This window comes from Lontra canadensis, unplaced genomic scaffold (genome assembly GCF_010015895.1).
Source record: "Lontra canadensis isolate GAN:19392208 unplaced genomic scaffold, GSC_riverotter_1.0 scaffold63, whole genome shotgun sequence".
NCBI lineage: Eukaryota > Metazoa > Chordata > Mammalia > Carnivora > Mustelidae > Lontra > Lontra canadensis.
The window spans coordinates 10,478,157-10,502,602 of NW_022631057.1; the positions used below are offsets into that span (position 1 = coordinate 10,478,157).

The 24,446-nt window shown below is 54.4% G+C and overlaps 1 protein-coding gene across 2 annotated transcripts; it reads right to left on the reverse strand.

Moving 5' to 3' along the window:
* Window positions 1-420: 420 nt before the first annotated feature.
* REN (renin) lies at window positions 421-10,671 on the reverse strand. 2 transcript variants are annotated; one of them, XM_032878354.1, is made up of 10 exons: window positions 10,543-10,671; window positions 7,081-7,231; window positions 6,393-6,516; window positions 5,700-5,818; window positions 4,580-4,776; window positions 2,954-2,962; window positions 2,339-2,458; window positions 1,778-1,922; window positions 1,464-1,562; window positions 421-651 (listed from the first exon to the last, which is right to left on the reverse strand). In XM_032878354.1, exons 1-10 carry the CDS (start codon window positions 10,638-10,640, stop codon window positions 490-492), a joined length of 1,224 nt encoding a protein of 407 aa, XP_032734245.1. In that variant the 5' UTR covers window positions 10,641-10,671; the 3' UTR covers window positions 421-489. The 2 variants fall into 2 exon arrangements, with proteins under 2 accessions (XP_032734245.1, XP_032734246.1); XM_032878355.1 differs by lacking the exon at window positions 2,954-2,962.
* Between the last annotated feature and the right edge of the window lie 13,775 nt (window positions 10,672-24,446).

Sequence of the window (24,446 nt, forward strand, 5' to 3'; positions counted from 1 at the left end):
ACGAGGGGCCCAGCGGAGCCTGAGTTTGAGGCTGGCTTCTACCAGCTGGGAGCACCTTTCTGACCCACAGTCTCAGGTCACAGCATTAGCCCTGGTCCTGCAGGTGCTGCGGGGGAGCACGGAGCTGGCTGTGTGTGTCAGCAGCCCCACCTGAGCGAGGATGAATGGCATCACCCCTGCACGCAGGAACCTGTACGTGCGGGTGAGTGTATAGTTTGTCATTCTATGTCACATTCCTGTCTGCACATGATCCCTGGCTGCGTCTCTCATCTCAGACCCCAGTGAACCCAGGTGCAACAGGGCTGTGAACATGAAGTCTTTATTGTTTGTTCTCGAAGCAGGGAAGCGCTGATGCTGGAGGCAGAGCAAGCATCCGGGAGGAGCTCCACACCCCATGCCCTTGCGTGAGGGCTCCGGGGGAGCGTCTCGGAGTGCTCTAGCTCCGGGCTAGGGCTGTAGGAAGGGCCCACTTGGGCAGCAGAGGGCCTCTCAGCGGGCCAGGGCAAAACCGATGCGATTGTTATGCCGGTCAAACTCCGTGTAGAACTTGCGGATGAAGCTGGCACCCAGGACCCAAACAGGCCCAGTGGGCGGTGGGACATCCAGACCGTGGAGGGCCAGGGTGCACAAGTCATCATTACCATAGGAATCCTGGCAGGAAGCGAGAGGGTTTCCGCCACTGCCTGGCACCTGACCTTGCTCCTTTCCCCTCACCTGACCCCAGTAGCTGTCCTCAGCAACATTCACCCCTTCCTCTCCCATCGACTCCGGCCTCTCTTGCCCTTTCAACCCAACATGCATCCTCCTGGATGCGGGTACTGAGCGGGACACCGGGCAAACAATGCGTCAGGCACAATGCATCTCCAAGAGCTTACCTTCTGGTAGAACTTCTGATCCTACACAAGTTATTTAGCTGCCCTAAGTCCATTGGGCATAAAAGGGGTTAAAAGTATAGTCACATAGCATTACTGGGGGCAGCTGCCGAGAAGGTGGAGACAAGGGGATGAGCACAGGGATTCCCAAACTTGGCTGTACATTGGAATCACCTGGGGAATTTTGAAAAAACACTGATGCCCAGGCTTCAGCCCCAGAGCTTCTAATTTAATAGGTATGGGCTGTGGTTCGTTCCTGGGATTTTTCAAAGATTTGTTTGCTTCTTTATTTGTGAGACAGAGAGCACCGGGGAGAGGGAATCTCAAGCAGACTCTGTGCTCAGTGCAGAGCCCAAGGCAGGGCTCGATCTCACAACCCCAAGATCATGAGCTCAAGCTGAAACCAAGAGTCGGACAATTAACGGACTGCACCACCCAGGCGCCCCTTGTTAGTGGGATTTTTAAAGCTTCCAGGTGACTCTCACTTGTAGCTGAGTTTGAGAACCACTGATGGGGCATAAGACCTGGTCCCTTTTAGAGGCCCCTGCGCCCCCGTCCTCCCTGTCGCCGAGGGACGGCTTGGATCCTCACCGGTAACACATAGTCCGAGCTGCTGAGGGTGTAGGCTCTTCCTCCAAGGTGGAAGGAAATGTCGGGGAGGGTCGGCACCTGGTTGCAGTTCACGACATACTGAGGGGAAGGTAAAAGGAATCCGCTGAGTGTGGGAAATCCCCCAGCAGACACAGCCCCATGCCTGTGGCTGGGCCCCTCTGCTGGAGGAGTGAGAGGAGAGGAGGGGAAGCCCCAGAATGGCCCCACTTGGAACCTACTGCTTCTGGGGTAATTCTGGGGCCCAGGTTGTGCTCCCAGCAGCCTCTGGTGCCCTCACTCCCCCAACTTCTTACTTCATTTGTGCTCAGTTCCTTGGCCCCCAGGGTGTCCATGAGCAGCCTCAGGGAGCTTGTGGGACCCGAGATGTACGACGCACCAGTATCGACCACCACCATGCAGCCCTCCTCGCAGACCACGGTGGCCGACCTCACAGACACCCTGGGGGAGGACAGTTGGAGCGTCAGACAGACAGCAGGCTGATGGGACCCCGCCAGGCTGCATAGTTTCTCTGAGTGAGGCCAGTGGCGGGGGCGGGGGCCCATGCTGGTGGCCCTGGGATGCACTGGAGGATGGGAAGGCATGCACTGGAGGAGGAAAGGTGCCGTCCCCGTTCCCAGCATACCGCCTGGTGACCCGCCGCCTCCTCTCAGTGGACCCCCTCCCCTCTGCTCGTCATAACTCCGTGTTCCCCAGCCCTGGGCAGAGCGCCCAGAGAGCAAATGTAGGCTGTGCCTTAAGAAGGTACTGCATTTTAGGACAGAGGACAAGACGGTAAGGCTGCTCCTTCCCACCCCTACCCCCCGCAGCAACAGCAGCAGCAGTTCTGGAGAGCAGGAGGGTGGAGGGTTCCTGACCCTTTCATCTTGATCTGCCAGGAGCCAGTCTGGCTGACGCTCACGTAGTGGAAATTCCCTTGGTAATACTGGGGGTCGCTGCCTCCCAAGACAAGCTCTCCTCCGAGCAAGTGGGAATCCCTAGAGGAAAGATCAGAGCTCCTGGAGACCCGGCACCCCAGCAACCAGGGCAGTTGGGCAAGGAGACAGGGGTGGGGGTGGGAGGGAGAGGGCAGAGGACAGAGGACGGTGGGAAGGGTGGCATGGCCGGGAAGCTGCAGGAACACCACTTCTCCACCTTCCTTGCACCCGCTCAAGCATCTCCCCCCAGAGAAGGATCCGGCACAAGGACCATGAGCAGAAGGCAAGGTGACAGTTGGCTGCACCCTCACTTGGGTTTGGGCAGCTGCAGGTTGAGGTGTGTGGGTTGGGGAGCTCTCGGGGACCTGTGGGGTCAGAGCGGGTAAGGGGCAGGAGGCGAACTGGAAGGAGGGGTGGACAACTTCGGCATCCGGCAGAGCTGGGGCCTGCACAGGCGAGTTGGGCTGGATGGCCGCTGTGAATCTGACCCTGGTGTTCAGGAGGGGCAGGGGCAGGGGCAGGGGCAGGGGTCGGGGGTGGGGCTCAGCTCCTTACTTGAAGTTTCTGCAGAGAAAGAGACACAGCAGAGAGGGGGGCTAGGTTTCAGCTGCGCCTCACCAGTCTCTCTGCCGGGCAGGGTGGGTACCATTCCCTCCTTTTACCCTTTAGGTGAAGTCCCACAGCAGGGGGCAGTGGGGTGAGCGGAGCCAGGCTCCCGGTGCCCTGTCCACAGCGAACCCCCTTGCCTTCCTCTCCTCCCTGCTGCACAGCACTTCCCACCGCAGGAGGCTGGTTTCCCATGCGCATGTGTGGGCTGGGGGTTTTCCAACGGGCACCGGGGAGGTTTGGCACATGCTCTGTGGGCACGTGTACCTCACTGCCCTTGTACAATGCGCATGTGCAAACACCAGCCACCTCCGCCCCACTCCCAACACTTCAAGATCTTTCCAAAGTTCCCTCTTCCTTGTCCCAGGGTCAAGGAAGAAGCCGGCCCTCTTCTCCACAAGGCCCTTCTTCTTCCTGCCTGCTGGATTCTCCTCCCTCCCATGGCCTCCAGGCTCCCGCGCCCTCCATGTTCCTCTCCTTTCTTCCAGAGTTTCCATCTCTCACTTTCCATTGGCTTCCTCCTCCACTTGCAAGCAGGCTCCGGCCTCCCCCAGCATTTCCAAACACCCGCCCTTCTCTCTGCTTCTCCACCTGTACCCCCTTCCTGACATTTCCTTCCCTGTCGAATCTCTCAGGGCATTCTTCATCTGCCCTCGCCTCCTGACACCCACATCTACCTCCCAACTGCTGGCCGTCTGGCCGCGCCCCATCTCCCAGACCGCTCTGCCTGTGACTGCCCCTGGCTACAGGGCCCATTGGTGGCCTTTGCGTTTCCTTTTACCCGTGTGATTTCTCTGGGCCCCGAGCCTCCCCTCCACTCGTCTTGTGTTCCTCCCCTTAGGACTCTTCGTGTCCAGCTCTTACTGTCTTTCCAGACCCAGCAACCAACCCAACAGTTGGCAACGGCTTCCCCGAGGCTGGCTGAACTCCACATAAGCTCAGCCCGGAGTAAAAAGGCACCTATGGGTTTCAGCCCCTCGCTCCCTGTTGCTGCACATTACGTCATGGTGTTTCTTGTCTTCCTTCCAGACCGGAAGCTCTGTGAGGGCAGGGACTCTGTCCTGTATAATGTGTTCATGGCTGCACCCCAGGACTTCTCATGGCGTTTGGCACATGAACACCCAATATTTGTTGAATCAATGAAGGGGCAAATAAAGGAAAGAATTAATGAATGAAGTCCTCTTTCTGTGTGAGGGGGGTCGTGGGCCCCTTACAGTAATGCTTTACTTTCCATCTCCCCCAGTTTGCATTTTCCTCTTGTTCTAGAGCAATGCTAATAAGAACTTTCTATAATGATGGAAATGTTCTCTATCTCTATTACCCAGTATGTAGCCACTAGTCACTGCGGCTGCTGAACTCTTAAAATGGGGCCGTGTGACTCAGGAACTTTTTAAAAATTTTAATTAATTTAAATTTAAGTGGCGGCTTCCAACCTGGATAGTGGAGTTCTGTATATGAACTGAATGCCTCTTAGTCATGAACACGTCAAAATTCCAGTCCCGACTGTCTTCCTGCTCTCCTGCCTCCCTCCCTCCCTCCCTCCCCCTGCCGTGGCCCCTGGAGCCCCAGGCTCACCTGCTGTAGTAGACAGAGAAGACATCTTCCTTTAGCACCCCCTGGGAGAGGATGTGGTCAAAGACAGGGGTGACCCCGCCAACAGCCTGCGCTGGGAAGCCCATGCCCAGAACCCCATCAAACTTAGCCAGCATGAAGGGGATCAGGGGCAGCTCTGTGACTTCTCCAAACGTCTGTGTCACTGTGATGCCACCCACCTGTGGGAGAAAGGACCAGAGGAGACCAAAACTACTGTCCTGTTCCTGCCCAGGGTCTAGTCTATGGCCCACATGCCCTAGGGTGAAGAAATTTGGCATGAGACCATTTCATCAATCACCCCCACACCGGCCCCCCATATCCTCTCTTCTAATACTTGTGCAGGCTGTGGGGGTCCAGAGAGAACTGGGCTTGCCCCAGGACTGGGAGGGGCAGAGGCTGAGAAGACATTCTGCCAGAAAGTAACAGAAAAAGGCACCAGGAGCTTCCACACCCCTTCCCCAGGGGCCCAGCTTCCACACTGGCAGAGGTGGGCCTCAGTTCCCCACCCCCACTGTGGGTAAGGATTCCTTCAGCCCAGCCAGGCTTCCTCCCCTGGTTTCACAGACAAGGGGAGGGTAGGGGCTCCTATGATTAGCTCTCACATTCCACATGTACCCCTCCCATAACTGACAGCAGGAGCTGGAGAAACCCCAGAATGGAGAGGGTCAGATGAAAACCAAATGAAAAAGAAAACCAAGCCCTGACCATAGCCCAAACTTTAACCTCGGCTGTAAACTTAACACCTATGCCTCACCCTAAAACAAACTCTGACCCTAACCTCACCAGTACCACTGACCCTGACTCAGACCCTGATTTCAGTCTGGTGTCTGGTTAAGAAGAGCGCAGTCAAAGCTGGGTGAGCTCGAGGTCAAAGGCTCCATAAATGTCCCCGCGTGCAGCTAGGAGCTCAGGTTTGCTGGGTCCCAGACGCTGCTGCTTTGCCTCCCTGGCCCTTGGCAGGTGGCAGGTCAGGGTTCCTCCCCTCCCCAGGCTCCAAGGTAGACTGAACTGTACCCTTCCCAAGTATGGGTCCTCAGGCAGTAGGAGGCGGCTGGGGACTAAAAAGGGCAGGTGTCAAGTGACCTGGGGCACTCCCACTTACAGTCACCATGTCCTGACTCAAGAAGCCTTTGACTTTCCCGGATCCATAGTGGATGGTGAATGCCGTCCCGTTCTCCATGTAGCTGGAGGATTCCGAGGAGTCATAGAGGCTGTGAATCTCTGTCAGGAAGACGTAGGCTCAGAGCTGTCCGATGGAGGCCTGGCAGGGGGGGCGGGGAGGCAGGTGCCCTGGGCGTATGGTCCCTGTGGTTGAGGACTTAGGTGCAGGGGTGGGGTGGCCCTGCGGTTGGAGGCTTGAAAATGTGTTTCATCAATCAAGGACTATGTGGTTTCTTGGGCCCCTGTCAGGTGCCCAGATCTATGAGAATTTTGTCTCTAATGAAGCATTTCTAATGCAGGGGTGCGGAAAAGATTCTGGTCCCAGTGAGCATTAACTAAGAGGTTGTTGACTAAGGAGAAGTCAGTCCTCTCCCAGTCTCAGGAAAGGGGAGAAATGGCATTGTGGGCAGGCTGGGGACTCCTCTGGCTTGCCATTTTACCTTGGTGGTCATATTGGGAAAATAGGGGGGCATTTTCATCTCTCCTCTCGGGGGCGGTGAGAGTAGGGACAGAGAGGAGATGGATCTGGTGGTGGCAGAGGGTGTGAGGCAGGACTGGCCAGGCGTGGAGAGGGCTTGGTAGAGGAACCTCAGGTCTTGCAGGGACGGGCGGGGGGGGGGGGCAGGGAGCTCACCACAGGCCGTGTAGAGAGGGCTGCACTTGGTGGAGGGCACCCAGAGGTTGGCCGAGCCCGTATCAAAGATGACTTTGAAGGTCTGGGGTGGGGTGCCGATGCCAATCTCCCCATAGTACTGGGTCTGTGGGGGTGAAAGGAAAGAGGCAGCTGGGGTATGGGGAGGCTCGGGAGCCTTGGGCTTTTGCCTGATACCCCTTCTGGCACGTGAGGTGAGATGAGGTAGCTCACACAACCTCTCTGGGTTTCCACGTTCTGGCAGGGCCTCGGTGTAAGGCTGAGTACCATCTTAGGACTTCCCAGGAAGGGAGACAAGAGAGCAAAACAAAAATATTGAAAATGAAGCAGGAAGGTGTCCCACATCTGGGGGGATACTAATGCAATCAATAGTCATGATGTACAGAGCCTGTCACAGAGACCTGCCCCTGAGGTCACATACCCGTCCTACCCACCAGGGACACCTGGGCTCGAGGCCCAGAGCCTGGATTCCTGCGTTCCCAACCTAACTCTGCTTCTGGGCTCCTTTCAGCCCTCTGTGCCTCAGCCTTCCCAGCTCTGAAATGGGATTTTTATAGGCTGCCCAGTGTGGTTCAACAGCTCCATCAGAGACAGCGTGGAAAGAGCACAGAAAGCCTTGGGTCCGAGAGAGAAAGGAGACAGAGGAACAAGGCCCCAGCCGGGCACTCACGTCCAGATAGTTGGTGAGGACCACGGGGGAGGTGCCGTTGCCGAAGGAGAGTCTCTTGGTAAAAAGGCTCCAGTCAGCACCAAGCCTGGCCACATCCACGCCTCGCTCCTTCAGGCTTTCCCGGATGGAGGGCATTTTCTTGAGGAAGATCCTGGTCCAGCGGGAAGGAGGGAAAAACCAGAAGAGCTCTGTATTCCCCCATGATAATGGTGGGGTCCCCGAAGCTTCTAGTACAATTCTCCCTATTTGAGCCCGACACTGAAGCATGTCTCCTGTGCTCTAGGGCCTCTCGAAGAGAATTTGCAAGCCTCCTCGAGTCAACTGCACTGGAATTAAATAATCCTCCGTGCACTTCCTTCTGCTGTCGAATTTTGATCCCTATCACAACAAAGGCATCTGTTCATTCTTTCTTTCATTCCATAATTACAAGCTGAACACTTACTCTGTGTCCGCACTGCACTAAATACTAGAGATAGAAAGATAAAGATCATCGCTGTCTTCAGGGAGCTCCAGCAGGAGAGGAGCGGGAGGAGGAAAAGGAGGAAACCCAACAATGACATCCCCTCTAAGATGACGACTGGCGTGCTCCCCTCAAGGCTGGACAGGAGAATGCAGTGCCGCGGGAGGCCTGTAGGTGGCGGCAGGCACCCGCTGCAGCCTGCAGGGGCTCTGGGATGCCACGCGGGGTGAGACACCCAGCCACGGCTGTGGGCTGAAGCAGAAGGACTGATCCGGTGGGGTGGGGAAAGCAGCCAGCATCTCCAGAGTGCCTGTGCCCTCTGTCCTTGGAAAGAGATGCCTTCTTGAGTCCAGGTCCCAGTCCTTCAGCTTCTTTCCCTGTCGTCTGCCTCTCGCCTTTGGGAGGTGGAATTAAAGACACTGGGGATGGGGGATAAAGCATACGGAGCTGCCATTTGGTGAGCACCAGACACTACCCTTCACCCCCACGTAGCCCTCATGAGGCCATCGTCGTCGTCCTCATTCTATGACCAGGAAGCAGAAGTTCCCAGGGGTGGGGGGACTCAGAAAGGATATAGCGGGGATTTGAAGCAGTGTGTCTAGTCATGTTCCCCAGAGGGCAATCCCAGGGCTTCCACGTGACGGCTCTTTGTGGAAGCCTGAGGGTGTGTGTGTGTGTGTGTGTGTGTCTCTAGCTGTTGGCCAGGGGTCCCGGGAATGCAGCCCAATTTATGGGGAACCTGTCTTTTCTAGCTGCTCGTCTATTTATACGGCCCTTTCCTGCTCCTACCCGGTGTTGCCAGACCCCCATCATGCCCACGGACCCCAGTGCAGCTTTCCTGCCAGCCAGTGTCCTATCTTAAGGGACATGACTTATTACAGTCATGTCACCATTTACTGTTCACAGAGAAGTTTCACAATGATGATCTTATTCTCCGCCATCCCTTGGGGTGGGTGATTATTCCCACTTCACAGACGGGAAAATGGAGCGGCAGAGAAATCCCATCCTAAAGAGGGTGCATTTTCTACCACTTACCCTGAACAGCCTCTGCTCTGGACCTTTACTCTTACCACTCTCCTTTTGGAAAGTCCCTTCCCCCACACCCCACCTCTGCTTATGCTCCAGCTTCATTTTCCCTCAGGCGCTCACAGCCAGCACTGCAAGCACAGCCTCGGGCTCGTGCACACGGTGGTGTCTGGTGGTGAGGATGTAGCAGTCATGGGTTCACACTTAAATCCCTTATTACTGTGTGATTTGGATCAACCTACCTAACCTCTCTGGGCCTTTTTGTGCGTCCCCATGACCTCCCCTATGAGATCACAGTGCAGATCAAACAGGCTGCCTACTGCTCAATAAATGGAAAGTGTGTGTGCGAGAGTGGGCAGAACGCCCCAAGAACCGGGTCCTGTGTTCAGATCTCCCGGAGTGCCCCAGAGTGCCTTGTATGACGCTGCGCACACAGCAGGGGGAAACATTGTGTGTTTCAAAAGCCTCTTTCTCCATTCCTGGCCCAACCCCTTCTCTTTTTAAAGAAAACAAGGAGGAGTTGGGCGCCTGTGTGGCTCAGTTGGTTAAGCGACTGCCTCCGGCTTAGGTCATGATTCTAGAGTCCTGGGATCGAGCCCTGCATCGGGCTCCCTACTCAGCTGAGAATCTGCGTCTCCCACTGACCCCTCCCCCTCCCCCATGCTCTCTTGATCTCATTCTCTCTCTCAAATAAATAGAATCTTTTAAAAAAATAAAGAGAACAAGGGAGAATGTTTTTTATCTTGTTCTGCCTTTACCCTGGGTGCAGGGGCTGCACCCAGCCATAGTCTCACCCCACACCCCTGCCCTAGCAGTTATCCTCTGGGAGCCTCGGAGCAAGGGAAGAGGCTTTGGAAACAAAAGACCCCGTAGGTGTTGAGTCTCAGCCTCTCACACGTGATCTCCCTGAGCGTCGGTGTCCTCACCTGAAAATGGAACTGTTGGGTTGTCGGCAAGGATTTGAGATACGCGGGAAGATCCTGTGAAATCCTAGGCATTTTACAGGCTTAGTAACTATGACCACTGTTGAAACCTATCCTCTTAGGGGCCTGGGGGTGGCTCAATCTGTAGCACATGTGACTCTTGGTTTCAGAGTTATGAGTTTAAGCCCCATGTGGGGTGTAGAGATTCCTTAAAAGTGAGACCTTAAAAAAAAAAAAAAAAGCACCTCACCCTGCCTTTTTACCTTGAGATCTTCTGGTCCCCCCTACCCTGAAACCCCTTCTCCTCAAGGTCCTCATTGTCTTGCTTCTCCCCCTTCTGCAGGCTTAATGACCCTCGTGAACTTAATGGGCCCGGTTCCCACGGGCCTGGCCCTGGGTGCGGGTGCTAGCTTGGTCCTCCTCCTCCCTCCTCAGGGCTGTCTTAAGCCTTTCTTTTAACACCGGTGACAATCCCGCCTGTAGGACTAACACCAGCTGGTTTCTGGGGCTTGTCGGTATCACGCTGAGAGCTCTACGTTCGTTATCTCATTAAATCTTCAAAGCAGATCTGTGAAGTACGTGCTGTTATTATCTCTGGTTTTAAACAGTTAAACTGTGCCCTTGAGAGGTTAAGTAACTTGCCCAGGCTTCCTGAACTAGTTAGGTCAGCCGCTGGGGCAGGATTCAACCCAAGACAACGAAACTCTGGAAGGCTTGTGTTCAACCACTGTATTCTTCCTTGGTGGGCTTCCCCATAGCACCCCCTTCTTCATAATTAGGCTGTGAGCTCCTTGAGAACAAGGGGTAGGTCTTAATCATCCCCACAGTGCCTCGCATGGTGATTCATGCAGGAGCAAAAGCTTTGGGCAGAGATCAAAGGACATGGCTTATCGGACTGATTCGTGTGCCCCTATTGGCCATAGGATACCGGCGAGTCACCTCTCTGAATGGGACCGCACCTCCCAGCCCAGCTGGTTGTGAGGACTGGGGGACACCCCCTGTCTGGAAGCTGGGAGCCCGGGTGCCCCGGCCCCCACCCACACAGCCCGTTACCTTCTGAAGGCGCCTGTGTCTGCAGGGAGGCCGCAGGTGCAGGCACCCCAGACCACCAGCAGGAGTCCCCAGCGAGGCATTCTGCTCCATTGGTCCATGCTTGGCCTGAGTGCCTGACTCCCTCAGGGATCCCCTGAAGCCTTGTGGCTCCCAGAGCCCGTCTTTTATGCGCTCCGCATTTGGGAGGTTGTGATTTTGCTCTGCCTTGATTTATGATCGTGGGGCAAATGGAGGATGGCCAGTAATAAATCCTCCCGGGGGACTAGGGGGGCGAAGGGTGACCAGGTTTCGACGCAGAGCTGGGGAACCAGGGGAAGAACCAGGGCTGTGGGAAAGCAATGCCATGCCCCATGACGCCAGCGGCCCCATCTCTGCCTGGCCCTGCGGCCCCCGACCGGGCAGAGGCTGATGAGAAACAGCAGTTTTCAGGAAAACGGTCAGGGCCAAGAGAGGTGCACAGCCTAGGTTTCCCACCTCCCGGCCAGACTCGCCCCTCCGTACCCTTCAAGCTCCATCCTCTGCATTAACCCTAGCTGTGTCCCTGACCGGCTTCTCCCACGCTGCGTCTCAGTTTCCTTCTGGAACATGGGCAGCTCTTCCCAGCTTGTTCGGGACAGAGCCAGACCCAGGGTTTCTGGGCCCCTGTTAGCAGCAGCCGTTCATGCGGAAGTACACCGCAGTGCCTTGTGGGGCCCCCGGGAAGCAGGGAGCTGGGGGAAGGGGTGTGTGTTCCCCTTCAGTGGACCCAGTGTTAATGGGAGGGAAGGGCAGCTCTCAGAAGAAGAGGTGGGAGGCTGGTCTCCAAACCCCTCCTTCCCTTCCAGCTTCACCCTGAGCCCTTTCTGGGCCCTGTCTCTACCACCTTCCCTTTTCCTTGTAGTTCACAGTCCAGGCCAGCCCTCCGGACAGACACCTGGCCCCGAATTCCAGGATGGGTGCTATTTATTCAGCCTCCAATGTCCTCTCCTGGCCTCTCCCTGCTCATGCCTCCACGTGCATTTCAAATATCACCACCTGTGTGCTAGGCAACAGGCCCCGATTCAGCCTGGAACGGACTGTCTTCTGCTGTGGGCTTCCACCGAGTGATTCGAGCCCTTCCAGGAGAGTGCGGACCTCAGCTGTCCCCTATCAGAGTTACCTGTGCGGATATGTGTCTGCCTCTTGCCCAAAGGGTGGCTTAGCATTTATCAAATGAGTGAACTGGGGACCTGGGTTCTGGCTTTGACTCTACCACGAACTTGCTGTGTGACATTAGGCCTCTCCCTTCCCCTCTCTGGGTCCCAGTCCTTAAATCTGTAGCACAAGGCAGGTGCCGGATAGCCCTGAGGGTGCCAGACACTCTAGTGTTCTGTTCTTTGCCTCCAGGGTGCTGCTCTCTGCACCAGCTGGGAGCAGTAAAGACTTAGAGGAGATGGGGCACCTGTGTGGCTCGGCTGGTAGAGCGTCTGACCCTTGATTTCAGGGTGGTGAGTTCAAGCCCCGCCGTGGTCATGGAGCCTACTTAAAAGAAAAAAAAAAGGCCCAGAGGAGCTCATCTCTGTTACTAATGTGTTGGCTAATGAATGTTTGGTCCTCTGAGATTTTAACACCCTCAGCGAATGATGGGGGGACCTGGTGCTTCCTGGTGTAAACTCTTACTGGAGAATTTTCAGGTACTGTTGTTGGTGGTGAGGGAAGGCTCTGAAGGCAGAGGAAAAGTCTAAAACCCTTCAGAGCTGGGGACCTTTCTTGTCAGATTGAAAGAATGTTTAGGAAGCATTCCTATAGGCCTGTGCTCTTCCTCCATGAGACAATATTCACCGAACATTTATTATTGGTCAGATACTTTTTAGACGCTGGGATTATGAAAGTGACAAGAATAAATACCATTTCTGCTCTCGTGGATCCCATAGTCTGTAGGAGAGATAGATTATCATCACAACATAAAAAAACATAAAATAATGATGGTGACTGGTAAGTCAGGGGCCTCCAGGAAGTCGTCTCTATGGAAACGACACTTGGGTTGTGATTTGAAGGCCACATAGGCGGGCAATGAATAGCTGAAGAGGGAAAGAAATAGAGTCTGGATGGCAGGAGCATGTGCAAAGGCCCTGTGGAGAGAAGAAGCACAATGAGGAATAAGGGCCAAAAGAAAGCCAGTGTGGCTAGACGGAGAGCAGAGGAAGTGGCGTGAGAGATGATGGGATGGGAAGGGCAAATGCTTGCTGAATGTTCATTATGTGCCAGAAGCCATTCTAAATGTCTAATGCATTCAACTCTTATGAACATCTGTGGGAGGTGGTTGCCTTATTGTTCCATTTTATAGATGAGGAAACAGATATGGGAGGATTCAGAAAGGAACTTGCCCAAGATCACACTAACAATAACGGATGCCGTCAGCTTGTAAGCTTAGACGGTATGTCCCCAGACTCATCACACAGCCCACTCAAGGGTCAAACCATGACAAGTTCTTGAGCTCGGTGCTATGCTTACCTGAAGGGAACAAGCGGCAAGCAGTTGAAGACAGGAATGATGATGTAGCCAGATGTGTTTTGCAAAGACATGGTGGCTACGGTGTGGCTTGGCAGGGACTTTAGAATGGTCCAGAATCATGTGGCATATGCCCGTTAGACAACCACAGCCACAGAACTGGGTTGGACCAGGAGAGGTGGGCATGGTAGAGAGAGAAAAGATTGGATGGCTTCGAGAAAAATTCAGGAAATGAAATTGAGTGATGGATGGGATATGGAAAGTGAAGGAGTGAGAGGTTCCTGGACTCCTGGCGATGCCGAGGGTTCAGGGAAGAGGAGTGGGATTCCAGAGAGAAAGGGGTCTGGGGAGACCATGAATTTGAGGACCTGTTGAGTGTGGGGTTCCTTTGAAATATCCCAGGTGGAAGGGAGGTGGGGAGAAAAAAAAAAGAAGTGTCCCAAATATGACATGAAATGGCAGGTGCACATGTGGACCTGGGTGAAAGATTAATGTGTTATTTGCAATTGCTCGTTAATATCACAGATGTAAATAAAATTAGCCAGGGGGACAGCAAAGAACCAGAAGCCTCAGATTCCAGCTTCCATGGGTCAGCGATGGAGAAAGAGCCAGCACTAGGAGACCACAAAAAGGAGGACAGAGAGGCAGGAGGAGAGCATCAGGTGTCCCCAAAGCCGAAGGAGGAGAGCAATTAAGGAGGGATAGTGAACAGGGGCAGGTGATGCTCCAAGGTCAGGCAAGACATGGGTTAAAATGCAGAGAGGTGGCCGTAGGGGCTGTTAGTGGGAGCTGTTTTGGTGATACGGAGGGATGGGAGCCCAGGCAGGGATGGTGGGAGAGTGATGGGGAGTAGGAGATGAAGGTGATATGGTCCAGCAGCTACTTTGAGAAGCTGGGGATAATGAAGGAGGAAGTGATGGTTGGAAGAGAATGAGGACCAAGTGAGCGGTTGCTCTCCGTTCCCCTGCCTGCCCCGATCCTTCCTTCCTTCCTTCCTTCCTTCCTTCCTTCCTTCCTTCCCCTTTCTTTCTTTCTTTCTTTCTTTCTCTCTCTCTCTCTCTCTCTTCCTTTCTTTCTTTTTTAAAAATATTTATTTATTTGACAGAGATCACAAGCAGGCAGAGAGGCAGGCAGAGAGAGAGAGGGGGGGAAGCAGGCTCCCCGCTGAGCAGAGAGTCCGATGCGGGGCTTGATCCCAGGACCCTGAAATCATCACCTGAGCTGAAGGCGGAGGCTTAACCCACTGAGCCACCCAGGTGCTCCCCTCCTTTCTTTCTAATGGTGGGAGGGAGTTGAATATATTTAAGTGCCTAGAAAGGACTTGGTGGAGAGGTGGGATGACCACCACTGCAAGACTCCTGAGCAGGAGAAAGGAAGACGAGAGTGCAGGGGACCTGCCCGGAGTCGTTTACCTGCCAGGCCCGGAAGCCAAGGACCTTTCTCTGTGGCAACTATTAGCTTCTCAGACAAGTTGGGAGCAAGGACCTCTGCTGAGACTTGGGGATGGATGGGGTCTGGAGGTGTGAGGGACATGAATGAGGCTTGAGATAGGGAAAGTGAGAAGGAGCTGACTAGGGAAACGGAGAGGGTTTCTGGGAGGAAGGGACATTGAATGGCTGGAGATCACACCTTTGTTGGAAGCCAGTCTGCCCTGTCCTCTGCCTCCCTGCTCCCACCACAGTGCTTGGGTGCTGGGGCACGGGCCCCAGGACAATGCGTGGCTGGCTTCACCCAGGGCTGGGGTGGTGCCAGGTGTGGTGATCAAAGAGGAGGGACAAAGGGATTTAGGGTCCTGGCAAAAATAGTATAGAATGATAGACCGTGGCCTAGAAGGGGGATGTGGGAACGAAGGACAGCATAGGGCAGGATGGACGAACGGGAAGGAAGCGGAGGACCATGAGCAAAGAAAGAGCAGGGGGTTGGGAACAGCTGAAGCCTAAAGAGGGCAGATGACAAAGGGCTGGTCAAGGGTCTGACATTTGAGAGAGTCTTTTTCAAGGTAGAGCAGTGACAAGCGATGGCAAAGCCAGAGCAGGACGTGGGGGTGAGGTCCTTGGCCGGAGGGCGCTCAAGGAGCCGAGAGGCCAGGGTGCTGGCCAGGTCACTGTCTGCGTGGATGGTGATGTCATCTAGAAGGATCACAGAGGGCATAGGGTAGAGGAAGGCTGTAAGTCAGAAGCCAGAGTCTTTGATAAACGAGGGGGTGGGACCGGCACATCCGGAAATGACAGCAGCGAGTGGGGGAGGGGAAGGTCCCACACAAAGAACAAGGGCCTGGGAGAGGGTCTCCTCCCAATGTCCACGTCAGCCCTGGGAGGCAAGTGGACCAGTATTCCTCTAATACAGGAGGAAACCGAGACCTAGCGGGGGCTCTATGTAACGGGTCCTAATTCATAGCTGGTGCGTGGCCCCGGATCTCCCTTGCGGCAGCCATATCCGGTGGTGGGGGCGCGGGGGGGGGGGCAGCTGCTAAAGGGTGGATGTCCTGCCCCAGAATCACAGTTGTCCCCACCTTGGGGCTCTCTGCTGATGGAGAATCAGTCAGGAATCTCAGGAGGGGGACTGAAGGGTGAGACGGTCTCCTTTCCCATCTGAGACCCTGACAAGCTTGTGACCTATCCTGGCCAATGCAGGGCACTAACCACTCCCTCTCTGCACTGCTCTCCAAGGCCCAGAGCAGAAGGAGCAGCAGGGGCAGGGAGAGCAAGTGGGGAGATAAAGAGTCAGCCCAGAGGCTGAATGCGAGGGACCCCCTTCCACTTTACGGAGCCCCTGTCCTGCCCCATGGAGTGTTCTCTATTCTCTCGGCAGCCTGAGGAAGGGGGTGCTCTGGTGCCCACTGTTCAGACGAGGAAGCGGGGGCTTCAGAGAGCTCAGGGAGGGATGAGCTGAGCGTTCGTCCTGTGACCCCAGCCCCTCTGTGTGGCTCTGGGTGCCAGACATGCCTGGCAGAGCCATGGGATTCAAAAGAGGGGTGCTCAGCTACGGCCCGGTGCTTCCTAGAGTGGGGGAGCTCTTTGAAGGCCAGCACCCAGCACCCAGCTGCTGCTTAGACACCCAGTAGCAGTGGCGGCGGCTCGGGGAGGCAGGGTTCTGAGATACATTCTAGGTTGATAAGGCTCTTCTGGGACAAAGACAGGGCTGGGGATTCCAGTCCACAGACATGGGTGCCCTGTGGCCCTAGGCACTCTCTAACCAAACGCCACCAGCTGTGGGACACAGGTGTGAGTCAGGAGTGGGGACAACCCACAGGAGAGCAGCTGTGAGAGGGAGGAGGGGCCCCCCAGGAGGTGGGCAGACAGGCCAGGCGAGGAATCAGCTCCCAAGGGGTGGCAGTGCCCAGAAGTAACTGTCTCCGGTGCCCCCTCCGCCCCTGTCACTGCGGCTCAGAGGCTGGGAGACAGGCAGCTGTTCCTTGCTCTTCACCCAGCTCCCCTCAGGCCCCCTTCTGAACTCCTCGACCGGGGAGCCTGAGACCAGAGACCAGCTCCTACATCCAAGCAGGTGGTTCGTGGTCTGGAGTGGGAATGCGCAAGGATTCCTGGAGGGCTCTCCACACACAGAGGCTGAGCCAGGAGAGAAAGTTCTAGAAGGATCTTCCCAGGGGAGCAGAGCCAGACCTGTTGGTACAGCCCCCGTGGTACAGAAGAGAGGTCCTGGGGGAGGAGTGGCAGGGAGAAAGAGCCCGGGTTTAGCTGGCTTCCAGGAAGCAATGGGTTAGCATTCGGCACTGCCCAATGAGAGAGCAAGTACCCTGCCGGGAGGTATGCCCTGATCCTGGGACAGTCAGCCCTGGGATCTAGGATTCCGTGGGTCCCCACTTCCTGCCAGGTGGTCCGACATGTGACTCTACCATTTCCATTGTCTTGGGGATAATCCAGAGGGAGATAGATAGAGGCTTTACCACGGGAGTCTCTCCTCTCTGCCTATGGCTGTGTGGGGACTGTGGGCCCCTTATTGGGCTATCTCCCAAGCCCCCGTCCGCCCAGGGTCTATTTTTTCTCATGGAGGCTCCCCAGGATCCCATATCTAGGCTCCAGGCTGCGTCACCTCGAGGTCGGGGGTCGTGGAGCTGGTGGAGGCCAAGGGAAGTGTTGTGTTACACCTGCCCTTTCCCAGTAGGGGCAGAGCCTGGACATGAGAACCTGACAGGGAAAGCATAAATCCTGCCCGAGCCTGGCCCTCTGGTCAGATCCCACGGCCGCGTGTGCGGGGTGGGGTTGGGGCTTCCGGAGCCCGGGTCTCTCTCAGGAGACAAGGGGTACCTATGGTTTCTCTAAAAAGGCCCCAAATCCCACTTCGCTCCATGATACTGATCCCAAGGAGATTCGGGTGTTGTGACCCAGGCTGGGAGTGCTGAGTGGAGGTCGAGGAGGGAGGGAGAGAAGGCTAGCTGCTCCAAGAGCCTGATTTATGCTGTTGAGAGCAGGGCTTGGATTTATTCTGGCCATTGTTAATTTAGTGGGAAATTCTTGCCACGACCGCCGCCCTGGGGAAGGGGTAAGAAGGTGGAAATTGACCTTATGGGTTGAGGAGATAAACATCTTCTGGCTGGTCCTGCATCTGTCCATAAAGAGCGAACAGGGAAGCAGGAGAAAAGATTAAAAAAACAGACATGTCTTTCTTCTACCTGACCTCCTGCCCACATCACGCTGAACTCCCCAACCCTGGAGGGCCCCAGCTGGCTGCTTGGAGGGATTTTTCTTTTTTTTTTTTTTTTGAGGAATTTTTCAATCAGATGGGGGAACTGAGCTCAGCAGCGATGAGCAGCTGAGGCCTTGAGAGGGAAAGAAAGACCCAGAATGGAGTTTAATAATCAGCCCAGGCTGCCGTGTGTGGGTGGGTCCTCCAGCAGTAATTACTTGGAGAGCTCTGGAGGAGGCACCGGGGCTGGGACCAGAGCCTCCGAGCTTGGGGCAGGGGCCAAGAGGATCAAGTGTCCTTATCGGCTTGTTCTGGGAACCTGGGAGGAACCAGAACTCAGCTATGGGGTTGGGGTGATCCCAACCAGAGGCCTGTTCAGGTGATGATGCAGGAAAATGGAAGGCAGGTCACACAGGTCTTGGAAGCTGTGGGGGGCCTGAGGGGGAGAGAGGACTGGCAGGGGCTGGTGGGAGATTCTGGTCAGTGGGTGTCCCTGAGACGAGATGCGCCCAGGATCCTGGGACCAGACGCCAAACCCTGAGGCATGAAAACGAGGAACTTCATAAACTGCTTTCCTCCAAATGGTGATGGAGTTCTGTTTCATTATCCAAAAAAGCTTAAACTGGAAAGATCCCTTTGCCAGAGGATGGTGTGCAAATAAAGAAGCTCTCAGTGGAGGGAGGGAGGGAGGGAGGGAGGGAGGGAGGGGGAGAGAGAGAGAGTGTGTGAGTGTGTGTGTGTGTGTGTGTGTGGTGGTGGGGACAGTCGTGGTGATGCAGGCTGGGTGTCTGATGGAAGGTGCTTAGGGGTTTAGGTGCTAATGTGTCACCGGCAGGAGGATAGCTGGGGTGGGGCAGGGTTGTTAGGGAAAAGATACCCCAAGAACACCTTCCTAGAAAATGGACCTCTTCCTTTCTCCCTCCTTCCCTCCCTCCCTTCTGTTTTTCCTACCTTCTCTATTTTTTTTTAAAGTAAGCTCTACGCCCAACGTGAGACTTGAATTCACAACCCCAAGATCAAGAGTCACATGCTCTACTGACTGAGCCAGCCATCTCTTGCAGAAAAATAAACACTTTGGTAAAAACAAACAAACAAACAAACAAACAAACAAAAAAAACAGGGCGCCTGTGTGGCTCAGTGGGTTAAAGCCTCTGTCTTCAGCTCAGGTCATAATCTCAGGGTCCTGGGATAGAGCCCCGAGTGGGGCTCTCTGCTCAGCAGGGAGCCTGCTTCCTCCTCTCTCTCAGCCTGCACCTCCAATGACTTGTGATATCTCTCTCTGTCAAATAAATAAATAAAATAAAAAAAAACAATAGAACTAAAAGGCTGATAATGAAACCTAGCAGTCATGAGTCCTGCCCCAGCCCCCAGTCCCCCCTTCTGTCCCCTCACTGCCCACCCGCCAGCTTCCAGCCCCAGCCCTCAGTCCTTCTACACAGAGGCACCACCTTTTTTTTTTTTCCTAAGATTTTATGTATTTATTCGAGAGAGAGAGCACCAGTGAGGGTGGAGGGTGGGGAGAAGCAGACGCCTTGCCTAGCAGGGAGCCTAAAGCAAGGGCTCTATCCCAGGACCCCAGGACGGGGAGATCATGACCAGAGCAGAAAGCAGACCCTTCACCGACTGAGCCACCCAGGCGCCCTGAGACAACTCCACGTTTGGACTCTCCAGGCTATTTGCTATTGTCGGTCTTTTATACTTCCCAAGGTTATGCTCCTCCTTCCATTTCTTAATTTTTTTCTATCTCATACATTATTTATTGATCTCCTTTCATGGCAGTGAAGATTTCTCTCTCTCATACTCCACCCCTCCAATTTTGACAAAATCAGAAGTCAGTGTTTACATTATTATAATTCAATTATTATTCACAGTGTATAATGCAATTCCTTCCCCACGTAATTTTTTGCTTTTCCTTAAGTTCATCACTGAAAACCCCTTCGTCTTCTTCCCACTCCTTGTTTTCCTATGAGCCTGTGAATTCCGCCGGGATCCTCCAAACTCCAAACCCCCTCCCTGCCTCGTGCCATGTTCACGGACTCATCCGTGGGATTTTCTCCTGGAAGCTCCCCGTTCCCAGGCTGGCGGCACACTATTTTTTTTTTTTTATTTTTTTATTTTTATTTATTTTTTTTTTTTTTTGAGTGGTGGGTAGAGAGGGAGAAGGGGCGGAAGGAGAGACAGAATCTCAAGCCCACTCCGCTCGCTCCTGTTCTCAGATCCTGACTTGAGCTGGAACCAAGAGTGGGCCCACTAAACCGCCTGAGCCACCGAGGCGCCCCCTGGCGGCACACCGTGGCCTGGGGCCCTCTTGGCGGCTCCCTACTGCGTCCAGGCTGGGGGTGGGGGGTGCTCCTGTCCTCGGGGTGCACTTCTGCCAACTGAGCATGCGCTTAGAGCTTTCCGAGAGAGCGTGCCAGACAAGTCAACGCTTCCAGGCCTGGCTCATCTACAAATGTTTCCGTTCCACGCTTCCTCTTTCTAGTTTGGGTGTGAATAGAATTCTAGGTTGAAATATATTTTCCCTCTGAAATTGGAAGTTGTTTTTCAGATTTTCACAAGTCTGGTGCCACTCTTGAGTCTAGTCGCTCCGGTGGCTTTATCTCTGGGGGCGTGGGCCACCATTCCCGGGTCCCTGGTGTGGGTCTCTTCCAGGGCTCAGCGCGTGCCCTCAATCTGGAAATCCATGTGCTTCCGTTCGTTCTGGAAAACTGTCTTGCATTTGATTCCTTGATCATTTCTTCCTTCCTATGCTCTCTTCTCTCTTCTGGAACTCGCATTAGTAGCATACTGCAAGTTGTTTGTTTTCTAAGTATTGTATATTTTATCTCCTGAGTTCTCTCTCTCTCTCTCTCTCTTTTTTTTAAAGATTTTATTTTTAAGGCATCGCAACCGACTGAGCCAGCCAGGCTCTCCTCTCCTGGGTTTTTGTTTTTTTTTTTAATTTACTTTCTAGGAGATTTCCTTAACTTTAGGTTCCCAACTCTTCAATTTTTCTACGCATTTTTTTCTCCTATATTTTATACTTCCGAGGGTCTTTTCTAATTCTTGACTATTTTTCGTTTATTACATCCACTACTTGTTTTATGGATGTAGAATTCTCTCTTATGCCCCCTGAGGATATTAATTACAGACCAGTTGGTTTGCTTTTTGTTTTAAATGATGTTTCTGTGTTCTTTGTGTTTCTTTGGTTTGGTCTCCACCCAGATGAGGTTTTTTACAAATCCCTAGGACTCTGTGGCTCTCGGTTCATGGTTGAGAGTCAGGTGGCATGGCCTAGAAATTCAGTGTGCACAGCAGGCTATGCCAGGTCACCCCACTTTAGATGGGGGTTCTGAGCTGGCTTTTCTCTGGAGCACTACTGTAGGCTGAATGCTTGTGTCTTCTCAAAGTCATATGTTGAAATCCTACCCCCCAAAGTGATGGGAGGTGATAGGGTCATAAGGGTAGAGCCCTCTTGAATGGGATTAGTCCCCTAAGAGAAGAGACCTCAGAGCGGTCCCTCCTCCTTCCTGCCATGCGTGGACACAGCAAAAAGACAGCCATCATGAACGAGGTAGTGGACCCTTACCAAAGAGTGAATCTGGGCCCCCTTGATCTTGGACTTCCAGCCTCCAGAACTGTGAGAAATACATTTCTGTTGTTGTTGTTTTTGGAGATTTTATTTAATTATTTGAGAGTGAGTGAGAGAGAGAGAGCACAAGAGGGGCAGGGTCAGAGGGAGAAGTAGACTCTCCACTGGGCAGGGACCCTGGTGCAGGCTTCGATCCTGGGACCCTGGGATCATGACCAGAGTCAAAGGCAAACGCTTAACTGACTGAGCCCCTTAGGCACCCCCAAATTTCTGTTGTTTCTAAGCCACCCAGTCTATACTATTTTGTTAGAGCAGCCCAGATGGATGAAGACAGGCACCTCCAATGTCCATACCCGAGGTCTTCTCTCTGGGGCCTTCTCTCTGGCGAGGTAACACTTTGCTACCTACATCTGGGAACAGAGATTTGGGATGGGGCAGGACAGACATCCTCAGACTTTCACACTGTCTTTTTAGCCACCCTCTTCAGCTCCAACCTCATGGTGCCTGTATTCCCATGACTCAAGGTCTCCACTGTGTCCTCAAGGGACGAAGCTCTAGCCTCTTCCCGGGGCGTAGCCTGGCTGTGTGGACTGGGGAGGGGGACGCAGAAGTCTGAGTGCTCTGTGTTCAGATTTCCAGCCAGCAACCCCCCCCGCCCCGCCCAATGCTGCTTCTGCCATTTTCAGTCCAGAATTCAGCGCCGCACCTCCCAGTCCTGAGACTGTCCTGGAATGCCTCAGGAACCTCCTTGGCTGGCGTTGAGGTGGGCAGCTTCCCTCATTCTGCCAAGCCCTTTGTCTATTTGCCATCTTCAAAATCTGCTCGTTATTTCTCATTTGCTGCGGCTTTCTGTCCCTTCTCTTTGTTCTTGAGAATTCATACCTCTCTGTTCCTTTGGTGTCTTTCGTAAGGGGCTTTGGGAGGGAGCAGACAGCCATGTGTCTAAAGTGGTACTTTTTAAAGGTTTTGTGGAGGTAACACACCGAAAGGACAGTAGTTAAGACTATATTGGACAGGGGCGCCTGGGTGGCTCAGTGGGTTAAAGCCTCTGCCTTCGGCTCAGGTCATGATCCCAGGGTCCTGGGATTGAGCCCCAGCTCAGCAGAGAGCCTGCTTCTCCCTCTCTCTCTCTGCCTGCCGCCCTGCCTACTTGCATTCTCTCTCCATCTCTCTAATAATAATAATAATAAATCTTCTAAAAAAAGCTGGAGAGGGATCAGTTCGGGGTCACACTGGCTGCCAGCCCTGCTCCCCAAGACAAATCATGCAGGGAAAGGGGTGGCCGCACGCACAACAGGGCTGGAGAGAAAGGGACCATGGTGGTGTGTAGGGAGACTGTGGTGTTTGGAGTGAGAATGTGGGGGACCGAGCCCTCAGCTCTGGAGCTTTTCTGCTCTGTAACTTTGGGCATGCCCCTTACCCTCCCCCAGCCTTAGTTTCTCTCTTTTGTCCAAGGGAATGACATTGCGCACCTCATGAGGCTGCTGTGCGGATGAAGGAGGCAGCCTAGCACACTGCACGTACTTGCCCGTTCCTTGTCAATATAGGACGAGTGATACTCGAGGCAGAAACGTGCCTGCCCCCCATGCCTTTCCATGGGGATGTGAGACCAGCTCCCTGCTATTCTAACGGGCTCCCCCAAAGGGATGGAACTTGGGAAGAGACCTGCCTCCTTCCCTTCCTCCAGCCCAGACTCTGCTGGTTATTGGTCCCTTGGGGACTGTCCAGAGATCCCGGGAAGGAATGGGTGTGAGTGCCCTAGGCAGGCTTACCTCCATGCCATGGGCTCCCGTGCCCTAGCAATCCCGGCTCACCCAGAAAGTCTGGAGAGGCTGATGGCAGCCCCTGGGACCAGGAATGTGTATAGCCCCTCACAGCCTCCAGCCTGCATTGAACCTTCCTTCCAATTTAGTGAGCAGAGTCAGGCTGGGAACCCTGTGAAACCGAAGATCCCTTTGTCCCAAGATACGGGGCAAAGAACTGGAAAGCCCAGAGTCTTCGAGGCTGCAGTCCTGGGGCAAGAAGCGGGGGACCAGCTCCCCTCCTGCTGAAGCTGGGCTTCTGACTCAGCTAGAACAGGCGTCCTGGGGGGCACTTGATAAAGCCTGGAGTGTAGTTAGAGGGGCCCAGAGCACACACAGGGTCACACAGACGCGTGTGTCTGAATGTGCACGTGGTTCTCATATTCACTCCTTCCACACGCCCTCTTCACACACACAGGCTTGCTTCTTGTAAGACAGAGCCTCTCCCTGAAGCAGCACGCCCGTGCCTGCACACGCACACACATGTGCACACACACACACACATGCGTGCTCTTATCTCCTATCTGCCTAAACCTAAGGCTGTGAGGAAGGACGAGGGGGGCTCCGCAGGGACTTTCGTAAAGCGGGGCTGCCTAACCTCAGCCTCTTCCCACCCACAGTCTTCCTCAGAGAGGGGCCTGGGTCAGAGAGAATAGGATAACTCACTTCTCAGATAGGTGTTGATAAGACTCCTCTCCCAGAGGCACAGAGAGGCGCCCTAAGGCTGTTTGGGGGAGGAAGGGCCTTGGAAACACCAACCGCGTGGCCCTGTCCTGCGGCGCTAGGAGGGAGCTCACCGCAGCAGGGATAATTTGAAAGATCCTGGAAGACGGTTTCAGGGTAGAGATGGGGGTGGGGCAGGTTGTCCTGTTCCCATGGCAGCCTATCTCATTGCTATAGCAACGCATCCGCCTTCATTCAGTGGAGTCCTGGTTTCTGTAATGGGTGGAACACTGGGGCACTTCACGGGATGCCGGTGGCCCCATAATCCTTTTGGGAAAGAACAGTTCCATCCCAGACCAAGCAGGGTAGGAGTAGGTGCGGGCTGCCTAATAGGGCTGGGTTTTCCTGTGGGCGGAGGGGTGGATTTCCTCTCAGTTTCCCTACTGACCAGCCTCTATTACTTACTGCAGCAACCAACGCCCCAGCTCTCCTGGGGGGCCTCCAAGAACGTCCCCACAAGGCACACTGGCCTTTCCGATGTCTGGGCCTCGCTGGCTCAGATGGAGTCTCAGGGCTGACTGTAAAGCAGGGGAGCCAGGCGCTGGTGTTGGGAGCCTGATGAGGCTCGCTGGTCAGGGATTGTGTGCCTTCAGGGAGTTATGTATCTTTCAGACCCTCAGGGTTCTCCCCTGCGAAAATGGGGCTACCACATGCCCAGCCCTCTGGGTGAATCCAAGGGTGCAGAAAAGAGATAC

What these genes read in the sequence shown, in the direction of transcription:
- REN (XM_032878354.1), bottom strand. Translation starts at nt 10,640, where the DNA reads ATGGACCAATGGAGCAGAATGCCTCGCTGGGGACTCCTGCTGGTGGTC. An exon ending in AGGAACTGAGCACAAATGAA is followed by an intron (nt 1,563 to 1,777) that starts GTAAGAAGTTGG and finishes CCTTCCCCTCAG; the next exon opens with TATGTCGTGAACTGCAACCA. An exon ending in GCTCGGACTATGTGTTACCG is followed by an intron (nt 652 to 1,463) that starts GTGAGGATCCAA and finishes GCTTCCTGCCAG; the next exon opens with GATTCCTATGGTAATGATGA.